This window comes from Strix uralensis, chromosome Z (assembly GCF_047716275.1).
Source record: "Strix uralensis isolate ZFMK-TIS-50842 chromosome Z, bStrUra1, whole genome shotgun sequence".
In the NCBI taxonomy this organism is placed as follows: domain Eukaryota; kingdom Metazoa; phylum Chordata; class Aves; order Strigiformes; family Strigidae; genus Strix; species Strix uralensis.
In genome coordinates this window covers 85,382,930-85,402,589 of record NC_134012.1, presented here as the reverse complement: position 1 = coordinate 85,402,589, position 19,660 = coordinate 85,382,930, and the positions used below count along the sequence as shown (strand labels likewise).

At 40.9% G+C, this 19,660-nt stretch overlaps 1 protein-coding gene across 4 annotated transcripts; it reads left to right on the top strand.

Annotated features, from left to right (window-relative positions):
* Positions 1-19,660, top strand: ZNF131 (zinc finger protein 131). 4 transcript variants are annotated; one of them, XM_074855883.1, is made up of 9 exons: positions 1-102; positions 1,722-1,905; positions 3,646-3,784; positions 5,246-5,347; positions 6,146-6,290; positions 9,090-9,450; positions 9,553-9,775; positions 14,296-14,426; positions 17,529-19,660. In XM_074855883.1, exons 2-9 carry the CDS (start codon positions 1,846-1,848, stop codon positions 18,189-18,191), a joined length of 1,824 nt encoding a protein of 607 aa, XP_074711984.1. In that variant the 5' UTR covers positions 1-102; positions 1,722-1,845; the 3' UTR covers positions 18,192-19,660. The 4 variants fall into 4 exon arrangements, with proteins under 4 accessions (XP_074711984.1, XP_074711982.1, XP_074711983.1 ...); XM_074855881.1 differs by having other exon boundaries at positions 9,090-9,775; XM_074855882.1 differs by lacking the exon at positions 1,722-1,905 and having other exon boundaries at positions 9,090-9,775.

The following is a 19,660-nucleotide window of genomic DNA, read 5'->3' as shown; positions in this document are numbered from 1 at the left end:
TGCGAGTCGCGATTGGCCGGCACGCGCCCCGCTTTCCAGCGCGCTAGGGAGCAGGAAGCGGTAACGGCGGAGCGGGCGCGGCGGGGCGAGGGGCTCCTCGCGGTGAGTACCTAGCGGAACCGCCTCCCCACCCCGCGGGGCGCCGCGCCGCCGGGGCGCGACCTGGCCGGGAATTGAAAAGGGATCGATTTAATGCGCGCTTTGATGACGTAATAAGGACTAACGAGGCGGCGTTGATGCCAGACGCACGGCTCGGGCCGGCACCGGCCCGGTCCCTTCCCCGGGGGTACCCCCGTGGGACACCCGCTCCCGCCGGCGGCCGCCCGCACCGCTGTCGGGGCGCCTGTGCCCGGCGGGCACTCGGTGCTGTCTAGGCCTTCCGCCTTCTCCCGCTCCTGGGACTCGGCGGGCGCTCATTGGCTCTCCCGCCTGGGGCGGGCTGAGCCGCCGCCTTACGATTGGCGGAGGTCGCGCTGACTGCCATCAGCGCTCGCCAATGGGGCCGCGGTTGGGCTGCGGGAGGCTGTGGCTGGCTACGGGGCGCGAGGGCTGAAGCCCGCGGGAGGCGCGCGCGGCCACCGGGGCTCGGTGGGGGGCGGGGCCTGCGAGAGCTCGGCGGAGCCCTAGGGCGGCGGGTGGGGGCTGCCGGTGGGCGGGGCCGCCTCGTGACCGCTGTGGGCGGTGAAAGGCCTCTGCCGCCCCCCAGCAGCGCGGCTGCCGGTGTCGGGCTGGGCCGCCACCGCGTCAGGGAGGCCTGGTCTGTGGCTGAGGGGACCGAGGGGCTAGCTCGTGTCCCCGTTCTGCGGTTGTTATGTTTGGGAGAAAATACGCAGCGAAATGCACAAGAAGTTCTCACTTGTGTGTTCCCTGGAAGCAACCACTGCTGTAGCCCGCCAGGCACCTCTCAGATCGCCCTTCCCTGAGATGGCTGCAGGTGGCGGTGGTTGGGCCGGTGTTCGGTCTGCTCCTCCGGGTCATCTCAATTGCCATAACGCTGCTCTGAATGCCTGCATTCGTGTATGATCTGTGCAGGCAAAGAAAACAAATGTCATTCTTAAAATACAAGGAGTTCCTGTTGTAGTGCAGTCCAGGATAATAATAAGATGGCTTCCTTCTGGTAGATTTATAAAAACATCTGCAAGTCGCATACATATCACGTGAGATGCATCCATCTTTACAAACCGATAAACTTGTCAGTAGTTGGCTGCATCTTCTAAAAATATCAAAGTAAACAACTGAAGTAGTCCAGTTTCCATCACTCATCTGAGCCTACTTTTAAGTGGCAACTTGGATCACTTCTGCCTGCCTTCCTTGGCTTCTTGGTTTTCCCAACTGTACCTTTCACTTCTTCCTCCAAAGTAGTCATGCTCTTATAGAATATATGCTGTCCTGTTGGGCTTTTTTCTGCAATAACGCTGAGTTTTTATAATGAGAATACTCAATGAGTGCTGCAACTGCATTTAGATAAACAGTAAATGCACATTTTTTGTAATTCACGCCAACAAACTATCATAAGTTGTATGTTTTCTTATTCATGTTATTTAAGTGTTCTGAGAGAATCTTTTTTAAATTTCTCAGGTAGGGGGAAGGTTACCCTCTTATTTTGAGGGGTGTTTTAGTAAGATATCCCTACAAATATTCAATTTGGAAGTAAATTGCATTTGTGTAGGTGGAAATCATGAGAGTTGGAGGTTAAAATTTTGTTTGTTTTAACTTTTAAGGAGTTATGCTTTTAACTGCAAGTCATCTATCCTTTTGTGATGTGTCAAGAATGGTCAAGAAGAATTAAACAGTGAAGTAAATGGCTGACAACTTCCCACATAAGACTTGTATGGGGAATACCAGATGATGGAAGAAAGGCAGGAGCTGCTCGTCACCTCTCTTAGACCCATCGTTACAAATGAGGTGAAGCGAATACAGCAGCAGCACCTGTTCCCTTCTACCTCACCTTCTCCCTTGCCCCCACAGGCTGGTCTCCTCTATCCCTTTTAAGACCCTGATAGGTATTTCAGCATCTCCTTGGCAAAGCAATAATAGCAGGTAGAGCTAGACTTCCATAAGCAGTTGCTTCAGCTCTTCTTTTTTCGTACTCTTGGCAAAATGACTTCTGCATGAGCCAGTCTTTCCGAGATGCAAAAAAAGAGTGTGTTTTACAGTGAAAATAGGAATTCCACAATTTCCTTTACTTGATGTCTGTTAGCCATAAGAAAATAACTTTGCTTTTATTGTAACTGGGTAATTCTCTCTGCTTCTATCAAACCCCGTATACCCGTATATGTGTTTGTTGTAAGTGAGGTACAATTTACACGGCCGCACAGGGGAGTTACCAAGCCTGGTGGCATCAGCTCAGATGTGGTTAGTACATGTAAGGAACTGTTTTGCACTCAGGACTTTCCAATTCCAGTCACACACAGACACACAAAAAAAATCTGCACTAAAAGTCAGGGAGCACCTGCTCTCTGGTTTCTTCTAGGACTCAAAAAACCCCTGGTACTTTGCCACACTGGAACTTTCCGTCTCTGTATTCAACCTTTGGTTAGATACTAGCTGCTCTCCTGACTTTCTTCCTTTTCACTCTACTAATTGTAACAATGTAGTGAAGGGTATGTCTCAAATTCCTTTAAAACTCATTCACACCTAGTTAGAAACTGCTCTTCAAAGTGAGTTAGACTGTGAAAAGAAACAGTGTTTCTGTGCTAATATGACTTTGAAATGTCTTCGATTTTTCTGTGGTGCTCTCAGTGTGAGCAGTGTGAATGTGGGAATTGAAGATGAGAGCTGCTGCACAGATCTGAAGTCATTTTGCCTGGAGTTAATATGTGAAATGCTTTCATTGAAAGGCTTGGATTCTCTCCTGAGGTTCTTTTGCATGAGCAGCAGACTAACATCTTTGTCTAGACCACAGGCACAGAGTTCTGTTAAACCTCTTCACGTTTGAGAACCTCTGCAGCTCCCAATGCCAGCTATGCTTATTGTATAAGGGAGGAAGATCTGTCAGATTACAAGCATATGTGTCTTTCAAAAGTTTGACAAAGAATATTTCACCTTGCAGGAAGAGAAGTACAAGCAGGCTAGGTGAATAAGATGCTCTTTGCTCTTGGATGTGACAGCACATTAAATGCCTGGTGTCTCCCATGTACTCAGAAGCTGAAAAGTGCTGCTTTATTACATTCTTATTTAAAGGAACTAAATCTCTTGTGTTTGCTAGGTGCAAAATGTGACTTAAATATGAAAATTTTAAGAACTGTTCTTGCACCAAGTAGATTGGTAGAATTGCGGAAAGTAACTGTATAAAGATTCTGACATTATGCTGCTGAGGTGTTGTTGAATAGTTAGCTGTGGCGGTGTTACATCCCTGCAGTATTTGCTTCGAGGGAGGTGGGTCCGTGCTGAATCTGTAAAATAAAGAAATACACTTACCCACTTTGACTGTTTTTTTTTCATGTGTATAAATACCACAACAGTAACTCTACCATTTCCTACCTGTCAGCTAAAATCAGGTAAACCTGTTACCAAGACAGTTTAGTGTTTCTGTAGGTTTTGTAGTCCCTGAAAAGTTCTAGTTCATTGATGTTTGTATACTAGCCTGACTGTGCATTTACTGTGTGGCGCAGTATTCTTACTCTCATACCACATTTCTTGCAGACTAGTCCTTTCGCCATGGAAGCCGAAGAAACGATGGAATGTATCCAGGAATTCCCTGAACACTATAAAGTTATTTTGGATAGACTGAATGAACAACGAGAGCAGGACCAGTTTACGGATATCACTCTGATTGTTGATGGTACGTACAGGCCTGAGAACTTGTTGATATACAGGGAATTCTGAAAGTTATGCTGGGAAGCTGTTGGGTTTGTCACAGGTCAGCTGTTAAACTGGGCTGCTAACAAATCTTGGTTCTATACCATTCTGTGAGTTGCTTGTAGAGTTTCATTTAAAATCTCAGGGTGAACAGAGTCTCCAGCAATGATTAATAATTTTGCTTCTGCTTTTCCAAACAAGGGGCTAAATATTTTCAGATAGAAGCCCACTTTGAAACTGCTGTGCTATATTAAATGTGTTGTCTAAGGATTTCCAAAACATCACTAAAATACTTTTTCCCTAACTTGAGCTGCCTGTTTGCATGCAGAGAACAAATATTGTGTTTTTAAAAACAAAAAAACCCACCAACCAACCAACCAAAAACCAAAACAACAAACCTTGAAATAAGACTTACTTCTTGCTTCTCTGGTATCTGCCTACTGTTTTAATATATATATATATATATATATATATATTTATAGTTAAAATAGGGTAAAAGCACTCACTTTTCTTTTTATATGTGTTCTAAGGACATAAATATTAGTTTAAAAGGATGACAGAGGTATAAATGCTTATTATGTCCTTAGAAAAGATGGTGTCTGATAGGTCGTGTAAGACTACTGTTTTAGAACAAATGAGGACTTCGGTGCAGATAGAGAGTGTCCACTAGCACGGACTTAGCTAAAGGAGTATGACCTGAGCTTTAAAAGGATAGCAAGAACTCACTTGAAGGAAAATGGTCCTGCAGAGCCCAGATTAGAAAAAAGTATGCAAATGAAGAAAAAATTGCTCTTCAGGAATTGCTGTAGTTTAACTGACAGCACTTGCACAGAACTTATCCTGAATGTTTGTTCCTGCTCTGGTACTACCAAACCCATGTGTTGAGCTCAAAGCTGCTTTTGTGTGAAGCTGTGTAGTTGTAATCCATGTTGCTTCTCTTATCTCTGTCCTATGGAGCCTTATGAATGTTCATGTCTGCGCTGGGGAGGAGGCAGCATAGTGATGGGGAATACGCAGTCTGGAAAACAGGAGAAACAGAGCAGAACCACTTCTGGTCTGCAATGGTTTTGGTGCTTACAGAAGAGGTGATAAAATACATCAGTCTGTAAGAGTAACAGTAAACAAGGAGAACCTGGATAAAACCTGAGAGCTGAGCCCAAGACATACAGGAAAAAGTTTGCATAGGAATTTCCCATAACTTAAATATCTGAAAAGAGAAACACTGGGGTGAGTGAGTCCTCCAGCTGATTGAGTTGCAGAGCTTCAGCAAGGTCAGTGATGTCAGCAAGGGACAGGGTAGCTGCAGTAGTATCCCATGTTACAAGGAGACCCACTAAGTGACTATATGCTGCTGGAATAGGTTTGTAGACTGGTGGTCTGTCTTCTGCTTCTGCACTATGAGTGAGGAAGGTGTTATCCTAATCTAAAATTTTTGTCTCTCTAGGTCACCATTTCAAAGCTCATAAGGCTGTTCTTGCTGCCTGTAGCCAGTTCTTCTACAAATTCTTCCAAGATTTCACTCAGGAGCCTTTGGTGGAGATTGAAGGTAATCTGATTTGTGCAAATAAAAACCTTCAGAGCTGTGTGCCCAAGGTAGAAATTAATGTAGTGTCCTTGCTACAGGATTACGTACATGCTTGGTCCTATCAACTGACTTACTAGATCTCAGCTCTTGAGTTGTTCTGAGGCAGCTACCACCACTGGAAAAAAACTTGCCCTGAAGAAAAATTAAAAGCAGAGCAGTCTTGAATTAAATCTTTTGAAAGGGAAAGTTGTTTTTTTTCCTTCTTCCCGCTGGTATATGATGGCTAATGGAGGTCAGGCAGACCCTCTATGATTTTGGGACTGGCAGTGTGACATACAATCTCTTCCCTGATAACAGCCATTCTGGTCAGGTGAAAAAGGCTGCCAGTGACGGCCAATGGCAGATGGCTTGGCTGGGATGCAAGAACCGGACAGACATGAAGCAATACTTGCCTGGTAGGTAGGGATCAAATTCCTGGAGCAGTATTTCAGCCTCCAGTAACTTGCTGCTTAGGGATCTCTTGAGAGACAGACTGTATTTTTGTGTTTAAATCTGTATTTTTTTATTATTCAAACAGCTTTTGTCTATCTTATCCTTCCTTTTATCTTTATTGTGGCATTACTCTGTAGTTGTTCCAGATTCACATGTTTCTATAGTAGACTTTTTATTCTAACATGAGCCTTTTAGAGTGTCATCTTTATGAAACTGGCAGCTACAGTACTGTGAGCAAAATGGTGAACAGTCAAGTGTGCAAGATTCATCAGATAAATGAGACTGAGGAATTGCTGAAAGAAACTTGTTTTTCTTGCCTGTATACAGGTGTAAGTAACATGGCATTTCGTCACTTAATTGAGTTCACCTATACAGCAAAACTAATGGTCCAAGGTGAGGAAGAAGCAAATGATGTTTGGAAAGCAGCTGAGTATCTACAGATGTTGGAAGCAATCAAAGCACTCGAAATCAGGTAAGCACGTAAGCCTCTTCCCAATGCTGAAATCCAGAGTCAGAAGAATCCCTTTACGAGAGCTAGCTTCGTGTATTTTGCAATACTGTTCCTTATCCTGGAGCCTCCTAAACTTGTGCGGGACCATATAGTTTTCTACTACAGGATATGGGTCAGAAGTATACAGGCTGAAAAACAAATGTCACGTTCTTTGTGCTCGAACTTGATGACAAGTGACATCGCTGGTAAACATCGCAGACATTGTAGGGTTGTGACTTTGTGGTAACTAATACCAGGTCTCTGTACTATCTGAATGCCCACACCTGATCGACAGCTGGGTGTACAGTGACAATGTGCCTCAGGTAATTAGACCACATTAACAAGCTTGTGCTGGTGTTTTGTCTTCATACAGCTTTCTGCTGTTGATGAGAGAACAAGCAGTGATCTTAAAACTTCTTGCTGCAAAATTAACCTCTCAAACTTCTTGAATGAATGTAACTGTTATGATGAGTTTTATATGGGATCAATGTTTAATCAAATGTTGCTCTGACATCTCTTATCCAGTACCAGGAACTGTGCTCCATCACCAGACTCCAACCTGAGAAAAGCAGGTGCCAGTGCCATCACGCTGGTTTTCTTCCCATTCCTTTCCTTCCACTCTTCCGTCTCTTTACGGTTATTCTTGCTTTCTCTTCTAGACACGCTGAAGGTCTTTGTATTCAGGCTAAGGAAAGACTATTGCTTCCATTTTGTCTCCCCATAGACATATTGGACAAGGAGAATGGCAATGGCCCCAAGTTCCTCTAGTAGCCCGTTAACATTTTGTTTAATAAAAACGTCCATGACATAATACACTGGAAACTTGATTTTCAACATCAGCATTTATTTCTGAATTAAGTTATTCTGTCCTTATTTTGTGCTTATTCTGTGGATTGGCAGTAGAGCTGGATAAGTATGTATTTTTTTTTAATAGGAAAGATAAGGGATTGTGCATTTCTAGTCCAACCTTCCAACCCCACAACCACCCTTTTTTGATATTATTAAGTATGGTACTACCAAAATATTTTTTTTTCAGTTCAGGAAAAGAAAGCAGACCTTTGCTGTCTGCTTGAGAAATTTAAAAGAAACTTGAAACTGAAAAAGCCTTGTTCTCATCAATATTACTTTGAGTCACTGTACACCAGTAGAGCTGTTGAACCAGGATTTAGATTCATCCATCAAGCTAAACTGTCCAGCCTGCAATTATTTTACACTATTGTATGATGTTATGCAGTTTGTTGGTTATATGTCATTAGTAAATGCTGTCATTTTTAGGTTACAAGGAAAGAAATATTTCGCTTAACGAATACACATGCAAGTCAGTCTATTCGTTAGACTTATTTCCATTGTTGATAGATTTTGAAAAATTTTTTGTGAGAATTTGTTTGGCTTATTTTGTGGGGTTTTTTTCGTTAGAAAGACAAACTTGAGTACCACTGTCAGTCTGTTTTCTGCCCTGCAGTAAGAGGGAGAAGAATTGCAATACAGTTCCTCAGTTGGAGCTTTGACTGAAAGCAGTAAGCTTCAGAAACCTCAGCTGAAGTAGATAAGATTATAGAACTAATTATTTGTATAATGCATCAGAGTTGCACATCACATAATCTAAATGAGAAGGAACATAAGCAGCCATTCCTTAAAGCGCGGTTGTGTTGTTTGTGTGTGTCCCCATTCAAAGTTTCACAGAATGTGGTCAAGGACAGTATTTTCCTCTTTGAGCAGATTATTCTTTTGGTATGTGATCCTGGAGCCCCTTGCAGTAATGTGCAAAGTAACTGTCACCTTCTAGACATCAGAATCTAGGCTAGATGAAGCTGTAGGTTTAGCTGCTCTGTTTTCCTGTGTCTGAATAGAGTAAAGTGCAATTTAATGAGCTGTATCCATATATCTCTGACATATGACTTGCAGATACTGGGCGAAGCCTTATCTCTCCTATTACTAGAAAACATGAAAGTGATAGGGAGTAGATGACATGAAAGGATTCATCGGGCTGCAAGGACTCATCAGACAGCTTGCTCCTGTCAGCCTGATTTGAGGGGAAGATAGCCGCTCATTTCAAAATTGATAATCAGTAGTAAAACCCTCCAACGCATAAGTGTTGTGAATGATCTTGAGGGTATGACTTGAAAGTATTGGCCCATTCAGCTCTGTCTGGGAGATGTGATGCTATCTGACATCTTGGATGAAAGGGGGGTGTGTGTGTGTGTGTGTGTGTGTGTGTGGCTTTTATTTTTTACCTCAGCTGTTAGCTGTGTGCTTTCCTGAAGTACAAGCTATTATTATAATCATTGTGTGAAGTCACAGCTGTAGTGTTTTCTAACAAGCTGTAAGCGCTGCAGGCAATTGCACCAGAGCTTAAGAGGTGAATAGCGTAGGAAGGACTTGAATCTTATTTCTGAGTAGGCAGGGCAAAGAACTCCTTCCTTCAGGGAAGTTTTCTTTCCAAGTACAGAATTTCATAAGTTTCTTAGATAAACCTTAGGTCATTAGGTTAACTGGCCTTTCTTCTTGGTAAGAGTTTTGTATCATTGAAGCAGAGCTATTTAAAACACTTTAGTAGCCTTATGTCAAAGGCTCTGCAGCTTTATCCATGCTATTTTACATCTCTAAGGAGTATAGATTAAGGACAAATTAGCTTCTGACATGCACATAGATTATTATGTGGTCATTCATCATTCAGCTTCTTTGAGAAACAGCTAGAGAGCGTTGGATGCAGAAGCTCAGGCAGGAATTGTTATGTCAGTGTTTATAGATCATAACCATGTTTATGCAAATGGTTTACAGGAACAAAGAAAATTCATCACCCTTAGAATCAAATCAAGCACAAGGTAAAAATAAACCAAAAAAGAGGAAGATAGCTGAAACCTCTAATGTTATCACAGAAACACTACCATCTGCAGAATCGGAGCCTGTTGAAATTGAGGTTGAGATTGCTGAAGGCACGATTGAAGTGGAAGATGACAGCATCGAAACACTTGAAGAAGTAGCTTCTGCAGAGCAATCCATAAAGTACATACAGACAACGGGTACATCAGATGAATCTGCTTTGGCTCTTTTGGCAGATATCACCAGCAAGTATCGTCAGGGAGAGAGAAAATGCCAGATCCAAGAAGGTGATAGTGCAACTGATCCCTCATGCAAACAGGTAGAAGGTATTGACATTGTGGAACTACAGCTGTCGCACATGAACAATTTATTCCACTGTGAGAAATGTAACCGTTCATTTAAATTGTTTTACCATTTTAAGGAACACATGAAAACACACTCTACTGAGAGTTACAAGTGTGACATATGCAATAAAAGGTACCTACGAGAGAGTGCTTTGAAACAGCACCTCACCTGTTACCACCTTGATGAAGGTGGTGCCAGCAAGAAGCAAAGACCTGGCAAAAAAATACATATATGCCAGTACTGTGATAAGCAGTTTGACCACTTTGGACATTTTAAAGAGCACCTCCGGAAGCACACAGGTAGGAGTACTGCTATAGTCCTGTCCTTGTGGCCTTGGCTCCAGTATTTTGGGTTTTTGCGTGTTTTGGGGAAATAGAGAATATGCTGAAGAGAACACAAGTCCTGAGTGCTAGAAATACTTGGCTTCTAGTTACAACTAGAATACTGGTTTGTCTTTTTGTTTGTTCATTCGTTTGTTTTGTTTTCCACTGACATAAATTTTAGAGGGATTGAGGTGGTTAAGAATAGGTACCTAAAACCAGAAAGCACTTACAAAGCTTCTCTTAAAAATAATTTCTTGAGGGATGTTTCCTTCTTCAAAAGTACCAAACTGAAGAGCTACACTTAATTTCACAATTCTACTAGTAAATGTTTCTGTTGAAATATGATCTGAACTGTGAGCTTCTCAGTGGAATACAGTTTAGAGAGTTTCTTTATCCAACAGAACTTCTGAGGAAATGCCTATTAATACATTAGGCATAAAACACCCTCTAAAAATTCTCTCTTGTACCATCTGGTTTCCAAAGTTTCACCTTTGCTCTTGACAATTCATTTGTGATTTGATTTTTCTTTGTTAATTAGCACAACAAAACATTTTAGTGACTATAGTACACTTCTTTTACTGTGAAATCTGCCTCTCTGAAATCTGGATAGCATCCTTTGAGTATAAAATGACTTGTGCTCCTTCTTTATAACATGGGAGGTTAAGATGCTACTTCTTCATCTCACTGAAAAGTCTGCTATCTGAACAGGTACTGAGCATTATACAGATAACTCTGAATGTAAAATACATGTGGTCCTCATCTTCCAGATGTTTTTGTTTAATATGTCAGTCATCAGTAAGAATTAAATGGAGGGTAGCAGCCCTGTTTCTTTTGCAGCTTCTTATTGTTAAAGCCTTTTAGTTCTAATTTCTTTGTATCCATGTATGGGACTGCTGAGTATTGATGACACTGTGTCCAGTCTATTCACAATAGCCCCTTAAAAGTTCCATTTATAAACAGTCTTTGGCAAATTCTTACCCCTTATGAAGCAGGGAGTGTTTCTCCATTATAAGCAATCCAAATACAAGCTCCTTAACAAAAGTCTTTTCAGAGAAAAATTTGTGGCAGATTAGCAGAGTAGCTCAAATAGCACAATACATTGGTTGCTGTTGCGACAAAGGATTTTTGGGACAAAGTAACTGTCATGGTTTAATCCCGGCTGACAGCCAAACACCACGCAGCTGCATGCTCACCCTCCTCCGCCCCAGCGGATGGGGGAGAGAATTGGAGAATTAAAGATAAGGAAATTTGTAGGTTGAGATAAAAACAAATTAATAATTGAAGTAAAATAAAATAATGAAGCAATAGTAATAATAAAATATAGAAATGAGTAATGCACAATGCACTTGCTCACCACTCGCCAACCAATGCCTAGCCCATTCCCAGCTAATGATCCCAGAGAAGAGAAAATCCTGAAACCACAACCCTGGAAGAGAGAGACCCAGCTTCCTGGCCCACCCTCATCTCTATACCGAGCATGACGATACATGATACGGAATACTCCATTGGCCAATTTGGGTCCATTGCTCTGGCTGTGGTCCCTCCCAGCTTTTTGTGCATCTGCGTGCTAGCACAACATGGGAAGTTGAAAAATCCTTGATTTCTTACCGATAACTTAAAACATCATTATATTAACGTTCTTCTCATACCAAATCCCATACTGAATCCAAAGCCCAGCACTATTCTAGCTACTAAGAAGAATTAGCTCTATCTCAGCCGAAACCAGGACAACAACTTAGCATATCACAGGAGGTACAGAGTACTTTCTAAATATATATTGATACAAGTATAATGCATGAAGTCGTTCCAGTTTAGTGTTTTCAAAAGCCTTAAGCTTAAAATCAAAACAGATATTACCATTTAAATGTAGTCTCCTAAGATCAGTGGAAAAACGCCCACTCAGCCAAAGGCTTTCTAAGTTCTGAATTCTGTATAACACTGGCTGAACGTTGAAATGAAATAAAAAGCCTGGGAGAAAATGTCCTACAAAGTATTTGATCCTGTTGCTGCTTAATCACAACATCAGCAATAACGTGAAAGTAGCAACTGGGGCAAAAGTAGACACCTTATCAAGTGTTGGTAATTCTTCTTGATCTAGGAATTTGACATTACCAATGGCTATCATCTTTGTTTGTCCTGTGAGTTACTTACGATTGGCAAGTGAAATATCATCCATTCTCATAGAGGGAAAAAACAATAATCATTATATCAGGCCATAAACCTCCCTCTTCATAAATTCTCACTTAGATGAGACTAAACTCATAGCTGGATGACATGCGGGGGAGGAGAAGCAAGTTGTCTCTCTTAGCAGAGGAGTTTAGCTGCCAGCTTGCCAGCGTGTTTCTCAGAGAAGATAGCTGGCGTGCTCTCTGTGTTTTCTATCACTGCTGTGACTGGTGCAGCCCAGGTCACAGCATTGATTTGCACTGGGCAAGAAGTCACACAATGTCTTTTGGCCTTTGGATATTGCCACCAGTGTCTTTGAATTGTCACTTTTGGACACTTTCAGCAGAACATGTTGGAGATTACTGGAGAATTTGAGTATGAATAGAATAAATCTGTCCCTGACTGGCGCCTTGCTCCAAGTAACTATTTAAATGTGACCAGATCACGGGGCAGCTGAAGGCCTGTGGTGTGAGTTTTGCTCTGTAGTATCCACTGGTTGCTTGGGCAAAGTCCATGACTTCTGACCTACAAGACTGGTGTCAGTTCAGCATCCTCTGCATTACCTGTACAACAGTCTCCAAAAACATAGCATTTTGTAACCATTAAGGTGAATGTTCCCACTATTTAACATTTTTCTGTAGCCTTTAGGTGTATGTTGTGGTTTAACCCCAGCTGGCAATTAAGTACCACACAGCCGTTCACTTGCTCCTTACCCCACAGTGGGATGGTGGAGAGAATCGGGGGGGGGGAAAGTAAAACTCATGGGTTGAGGTAGAGACAGTTTAATAGGACAGAAAATAAAGGGGAAATAATAATAATAATAATAGATTATACAAAACAAGGGATGCACAGTACAATTGCTCACCACTTGCTGACTGATGCCCAGCCAATCCCTGAGCCACAGAGCCCTCTGGCCAACCCCCCCACCCCCAGTTTATATACTGGGCATGATGTCATAAGGTATGGAGTATCCCTTTGGCTCATTTGGGACAGCTGTCCTTGCTGTGTCCCCTCCCAGCTTTTTGTGTGCTCCCAGCCTCAGGGCAGTATGAAAATCTGAAAAGTCCTTGACTTCATGTAAGCACTGCTCAGCAACAACTAAAACATCAGTGTGTTATCAACATTATTCTCATCCTAAATCCAAAACACAGCACTATACCAGCTATTGGGCAGAAGATTAACTTTATTCCAGCTGAAACCAGGACAGTGTATAAATAAGAATTATAGGCTACTTGTGGATTTCTTTTGAAAAGCTAATTAGGAACTTCTGAATATCTTTATTTCTGATAATACAGGTTTATTGACTTTCCATCTCAATAGTCAGTAACTACTGCATTCCTGAAAATGCAGGCTTTTAAACTAGCTAGGATAGATTCTTATGTTATTCACTTATATGCCTCAGCCTCTTTTGGAGTTCATTAAACTGTTTGTTTCATCAGTGATGTTGGTGTCAATACCTTCACAGATCAATAATCAGACTTTAAGAAGAAACACGCTGTTCCTAATTTTTTGTACTTTAATATCCTTGAATTTCATTGTGTTTGTGCATGATGAAATTACTAAACAGAGACACCATTTGTTCTTTGTTACTACTTGATGACAGTAATAACAATATGCTACTTTGGATGGAAAAAGAGAAGATGACCTCCTTCCAACCTCCCCTGTTGTTGTCCTTAGCTGGCTTCTGTGTTTGGTACCAGGTTTGAAACGAAGTGACCAAACTGAAAAGGATTATTTATCTTCCTTGTGTCCATTTCTGTCCCTCTGTGCTTTTTCTTCACTGTATTTTCGGCAGGGGGTGGTGGTGTTTGTTTATTTGTTTTAATACTGATGCATTGCTATTTTGTGGTCATTCTGTGCCAACTTCTTTTTCTGGAGCTCAGTTTCAGCTCTCAAGCATAAGCTGTTACTGTTCTTGAAAATAAAACTTTGTATTATTTAAATACTTCTTTCTTTAATGTGTCACTGTATATTTACTAATGTTGATTCTCTAGTCATAAATATTATCAGACTAAAAGAGAGAAATAGCTGCTGTTTCTGTAAGATATTTCATCAGAATAGTAATCTCATTTCCATGAAAAGCTAAGTGTACCTTAAATGGCACTGGTAATTGTTACATTGGTTTTTTTCTACATCAGACTTATGTCTCCACATTAGATTTTTGCCCTTTTATTTCTAGAAATAAAGTTTATATAGAATGTCTTTCTCCTGTAGAATAATCTAGTTGGCCACATCTTTACAGCATATTTATCAACCTACACAAAAAGGAGAGAGTAGAAGAGAACTAGCTGGTTTTATACATTTACAAGTCCCTGTATCTGTCTTAACAGGTGAAAAACCATTTGAATGTCCAAACTGTCATGAACGTTTTGCTAGGAATAGTACACTCAAGTGTCACCTGACAGCCTGTCAATCTGGAGCTGGAGCTAAAAAGGGAAGAAAGAAGCTGTACGAATGTCAGGTGGGTAATGGAAGTAGCAGAGTCAGAGGCTAGATACCTCCTTCCTGTGCTGAGGGAGTGTGGGAATACTAAACAGAAAAGGCAACAAGAGTGGGCTTATGTCTCCAAGAACTACTTCTAGTAAAATAAATATGAGGATCACATTCAACCACAACATGCAGATTAATTCTTGTATCTAAGTAGTTCCATTTAAAATACAGAATTACTGATATGGAGCCTCGTAATACTTAAAGAGATTCTTATGGGTAGGTGAATGTTCATCTGCATTTTACTGATGTTTCTGCTTCCTTTTCAAGGTTCTTGATGCACTGACCTAGTCCTTTCCCGCTTGCGAGCATGCTTCATTAAAGTCAAAAATACAAAGTACTATTTTATTTCCTATTTTATTCTTCTTCTGTTTGATACCCATATATTGACTTTGTCTGGAAAATCATTCCAATTTGCGATGACAATCTGCAATGTCTTTTAAGCAAATATAAATGCAGTAGATGGATAGCCTGGGTACTTGGTCACTATCTGTAACTGATATTTGAAAAGCTGTCCAGATAAATCTTACTTAGCTTTTAAAAGCTGATTCTGAAAAGCTAGAAAACACAAGAGCTGAGGTTGATTAAAGCATTCTTATTTGCCATTTTGCTGCCCCACTGCTGTGATAGTCTCAAATAAGAACACACCTCTTTTTCACCTTCACACCCTCCCTCCTTGTCTCTTTCCCTCCTCCTTCCCTTCCACAACCCCCACCCCCACCACACCCAAGGCTCTCGCCTTCTTCAGTTCACAGAATGGCTGTGGTTTGAGGGTAAATTGGATTGTGTAGTGAAGAAAACTGCTGGATGTCAACTTTATTGGCTCTAAAAGAGAGAGCAATCTTATTCACAGAAAGCATTGAATACTACAGGAGATGAATTCATTTTGTGTTGCTAATCAAATCATTTAATCAGAAGTTTCAATGATGCTGTTGCATCATTTAGTTGTTATGCTACTCTGAAGTTAATTCTTGGGAGCCTACCCTTGTCTTCAAGATAAGTTTGTTCTGAATGCAAGAATTACTGTATAACACAAAGTTGTACCTAACAGCTTCATTGAGCATACTGTTTTGTCTTTGTGTCCCTTTGGTCTAATCATTTTGTCATGGCTTTCTCTTTCTAAGTTGATACCACATCCTCTCACAGATGTTGTGAATGTGGATTAGTGTTTCTTCAGCCCATGGAAACTATAGCAATTCTTGGATAATTTTTTCTTGACTTTTTCTCTCTTTAGAACTAAATTTGAATAGTGTTCAATAAATACTACCCCTGTACTTGGCACTGCTGAGGCCACACCTCGATTACTGTGTTCAGTTTTGAGCCCCTCACTACAAAAAGGACATTGAATTGCTCGAGCGTGTCCAGAGAAGGGCAACGAAGCTGGTGAAGGGTCTGGAGCACATGTCGTACGAGGAGCGGCTGAGGGAACTGGGGTTGTTTAGTCTGGAGAAGAGGAGGCTGAGGGGAGACCTCATCGCCCTCTACAGCTACCTGAAAGGAGGTTGCAGAGATCTGGGGATGAGTCTCTTTAACCAAGTAATAAGTGATGGGACAAGAGGTAATGGCCTCAAGTTGCACCAGGGAAGGTTTAGACTGGATATTAGGAAGTATTTCTTTACAGAACGGGTTGTTAGGCGTTGGAATGGGCTGCCCAGGGAGGTGGTGGAGTCCCCATCCCTGGAGGTGTTTAAGAGTAGGGTTGACATAGTGCTGAGGGATATGGTGTAGTTGGGAACTGTCGATGTTAGGTTAATGTTTGGACTGGATGATCTTCAAGGTCTTTTCCAACCTAGACGATTCTGTGAAATAAATCTTGGCTCACTGAACAAAGAGGAGAACAAAATTGTGCTTCCTTGATGAGCACTTTTGGTGCTCTTCAGTGACTGCCTTGAGTACTCAGTTAGGCTCCACATGGCAAGAACAATCATTATGTGCTTAGGCATTAGTGGTGGTCATTACCTTATGTATGATTAAGTAATTTTGAGTGCTTATCTATAAGGTTAGTATTTTACAAAATGTTCAACTTCTTTTAAAAGCACAAGCCTGGGGGGACAAAAGCATGGCACTAGCATCATAAACCCATTTTAGCAGACTTCAAACAGCAAAATGAAGATACTTAGCTCCACTACACAGACGTGTTCTTGAGTTAATCCCTGTCAGATACTCTGTCATCCTTCTGTGCTGCTGCTGCAAATGATGAGGAGATAGAACATTCTGTTTCAAAACTATTCGCCAGCAGGGACGGGGGGTTGAAACCTGTTCTTTGCTGCTTTCTGCAGCCAGGAACACTTGCATGGACAAAGAGCCTGTTTCTTCACTCCAAGCCTGACTGTACCCCACATTTCTCTCTTCTACCCTGGTATCTCAATTGTTTCTGCAGATTCTGTGTGTTGTTTTCAGGCTACTTATCTCAGTGCCAGCTGAAGGGAAGGAAGTGTGCTCAGTGTTTTGTGAAAATAGTGTGTCTGCAGGTGAGGGAGTACTTTTAGCTCAACAAAATTAAAGGGGTGGAGTTTTAAGAGAATTTTTTCTGCTGAAATCACTCAAATCGTTTTTTGAAATGGGCAAATGGGAGAGTTCCATCTAGCCAGTTAAACCTCACGGTGCCATGAGCAAATGAAAGCTGATAAGGAAAAGTTGGCTAGTAGTACTGCATCTAGAACTTTGGTAAAAGCACAGTTTGTATTACACTTTAATTGTACAGTATTATTACATAAATAGCTTTCCACCCAAAACTCTGGCACTAGACATTTATTGGGGTGTGATACTGTTAATGAATTTCACATAAGGTTAAAATAAAAAAACTTTCAATTGCTGTACTGACTCATAAATTTTGTAGGTATCCTGTGTATGCACAACTCAAAGTATCACACTGTTTCTTAAAAAGAAAGGAAGGAATACCAGGTTTTCTGTCCATCTGAAGCTGACTTCTCAGCTTTTACTGCTAACATAAAAGATTTTTTTAATCCATGTAGCAAGAAGCTACACTATGTGAAGCCATGATCTGAAATAGACACTATACTTTGTCATATTTCTGTTGGCACTATTTAACAACATACTGTGTCTTTTGTTTCAGGTTTGTAACAGTGTGTTTAACAGCTGGGATCAGTTCAAAGATCACTTGGTAATACACACCGGTGACAAGCCCAATCACTGTACCTTATGTGATTTGTGGTTTATGCAAGGCAGTGAGCTGAGAAGGCATCTCAAAGAAATGCACAATGTTTCAGAACGAATAGTGACAGAAGAAGTTCTTCCAGTGGAAGCTGAACCAGTAACATCAATGACTATAATAGAACAAGTGGAGCAAGTCCATGTCCTGCCAGTAATTCAGGTACAAGTGGATCCTACGCAGGTAGCTGTGGAACAGATGCACCAGGATCTCATACAGGACAATCAAGTGAAAGGCACACAGATGGAGGAACTGCAAGAACAGGTGCAAATTAGTTACTTGGAAGTTGAACACATTCAGACTGGACAAGGTGCTGAAGTTCATGTGGAGCAGTTACATGTTGAGCACGTAAATCAAATACAGATGGAAGAAGTACAGGCAGAACTTATAGATGGAACAGACCTTGAACAAGTAGAGTATGAAAGTGTTGATCCAGGAGAAGCACAAGAAAAGGAACCTAATCAAGTAGATGATGCAGATAAGGAAGATAATGAACAAGCTGAAGACTTAAAAACTCAACAGTCAGTGGACACACAGAATGAAAAGGTGCATGACTACGACAAATAACCACACTGTGCAGTTTTAGGAATGAAATACCAAATTATTTTTGTTAACTTTTACATTGGTTTTTGAACTGTCAGTGGTCACCTTTCCAATATGCTGTTCTTAGGAAGCTGGACAAGTGGACCAAAGTTAGCTTTCTTCATGTACAGCTAAACTTCTCTCATATGTGAAAAATAACTTTCCCATTCATGTAATACCATGCAACAGGAACTACCACAGACATTGACAGCTTTGTGAGGATTTTAGTAATGAAAGCTTTTATCGTTACACCATCCCTGGGTATATGTAAGAGTAACTTCACCTCTTTTCCTCTTGCAATAGAAGCAAACTCTTGTTATAGATTTGCAGAGTGTCTGTGGCAGAAGAATCAGTAACATCTGGTGGGTTCTATTGTAAGTGGCAATTGAGTACCTGTGAATTTTCAGATCAGACTGTTTGCTGTAGGGAAAAAACTTTGTTGCTGGAGGTCTCTGAGCACAAAAATCCTGTGCCTTTTCAACATTGACTGGCTAGATTTCCACAAAGTTCCTAGAGTGTTCAAGAACCTACTTCGGTAAAAGGCAATGTAGGTAATGTTGTAGTGCTTTATATTTTTGCTTAAAATTGTCAGCTACTGATGTATTTTTTTTGCATAAAATTGAGAGGCACGGGGCTGAGGGAAGAAACAGGTTCTACATGGAGACAGCAGGACACACTAAAAGGGACACTTTAAAATAGGAAAAGCGCTGTAGAATGTGTTAAACATGAGCTGGAAGAAAAATACCAGCAGACTTTTCTCTTATAAATTGTCATTTTTAAAAATTAATATGCTTAAACATAAATACATAGGTAACTTATCTATATGGTATCAGGTTCCTGTTTTTTTGAAATTAGTTCTGACACTTGACACAAAGATGTGCTAAACATAAAAGCCATAGGTATGAATGCTAAACTGTGGGTTGAAAAGTAGGAGTGTAAATAATCAATATTAGACAATAAAACAATACCAACCATAAAATGTTGCATTACTTCATCCAATAAATTAGGAACAACTGAGTGACTGGTAATTACAGTGCCAGCTCTCAGTAGTAAGAATCAGTCTCATTTTTAATAAGATTAATAGCTCTTTACTGTAAAGTTAGATTTATTTAGAAAATAATTGTCTAGCTCTATGTCCAAGGATGCTAAGGACTTCTAATTATCAATTACTGCCTTGAGATTAGAGGTGCTCCACACTTCTGAAAAACTTTCTTTTCAAAGCCTTAACTGAAGGGAGGAATTTTTGCGAGGATGTTCCCTAATGCTCTTGGTAATCCTGTAGATCTTAGTTAAAATCAGTCTTTTCTATTCAAACTTCTCCAAATGCAGAATTATTTCCTGGGATTTGTGCTTTTATTTAGTCTCGTTCAAAATTATTCTTGTGTTTCATCGTAGCCTTTGAGAAACTGTTGCAAAACAAACATGGCTCTCAATTAAAAATTTAAACAATTTGA

What these genes read in the sequence shown, in the direction of transcription:
- ZNF131 (XM_074855881.1), top strand. Translation starts at nt 1,846, where the DNA reads ATGATGGAAGAAAGGCAGGAGCTGCTCGTCACCTCTCTTAGACCCATC. An exon ending in GACCCATCGTTACAAATGAG is followed by an intron (nt 1,906 to 3,645) that starts GTGAAGCGAATA and finishes CATTTCTTGCAG; the next exon opens with ACTAGTCCTTTCGCCATGGA. An exon ending in GCACCTCCGGAAGCACACAG is followed by an intron (nt 9,776 to 14,295) that starts GTAGGAGTACTG and finishes CTGTCTTAACAG; the next exon opens with GTGAAAAACCATTTGAATGT.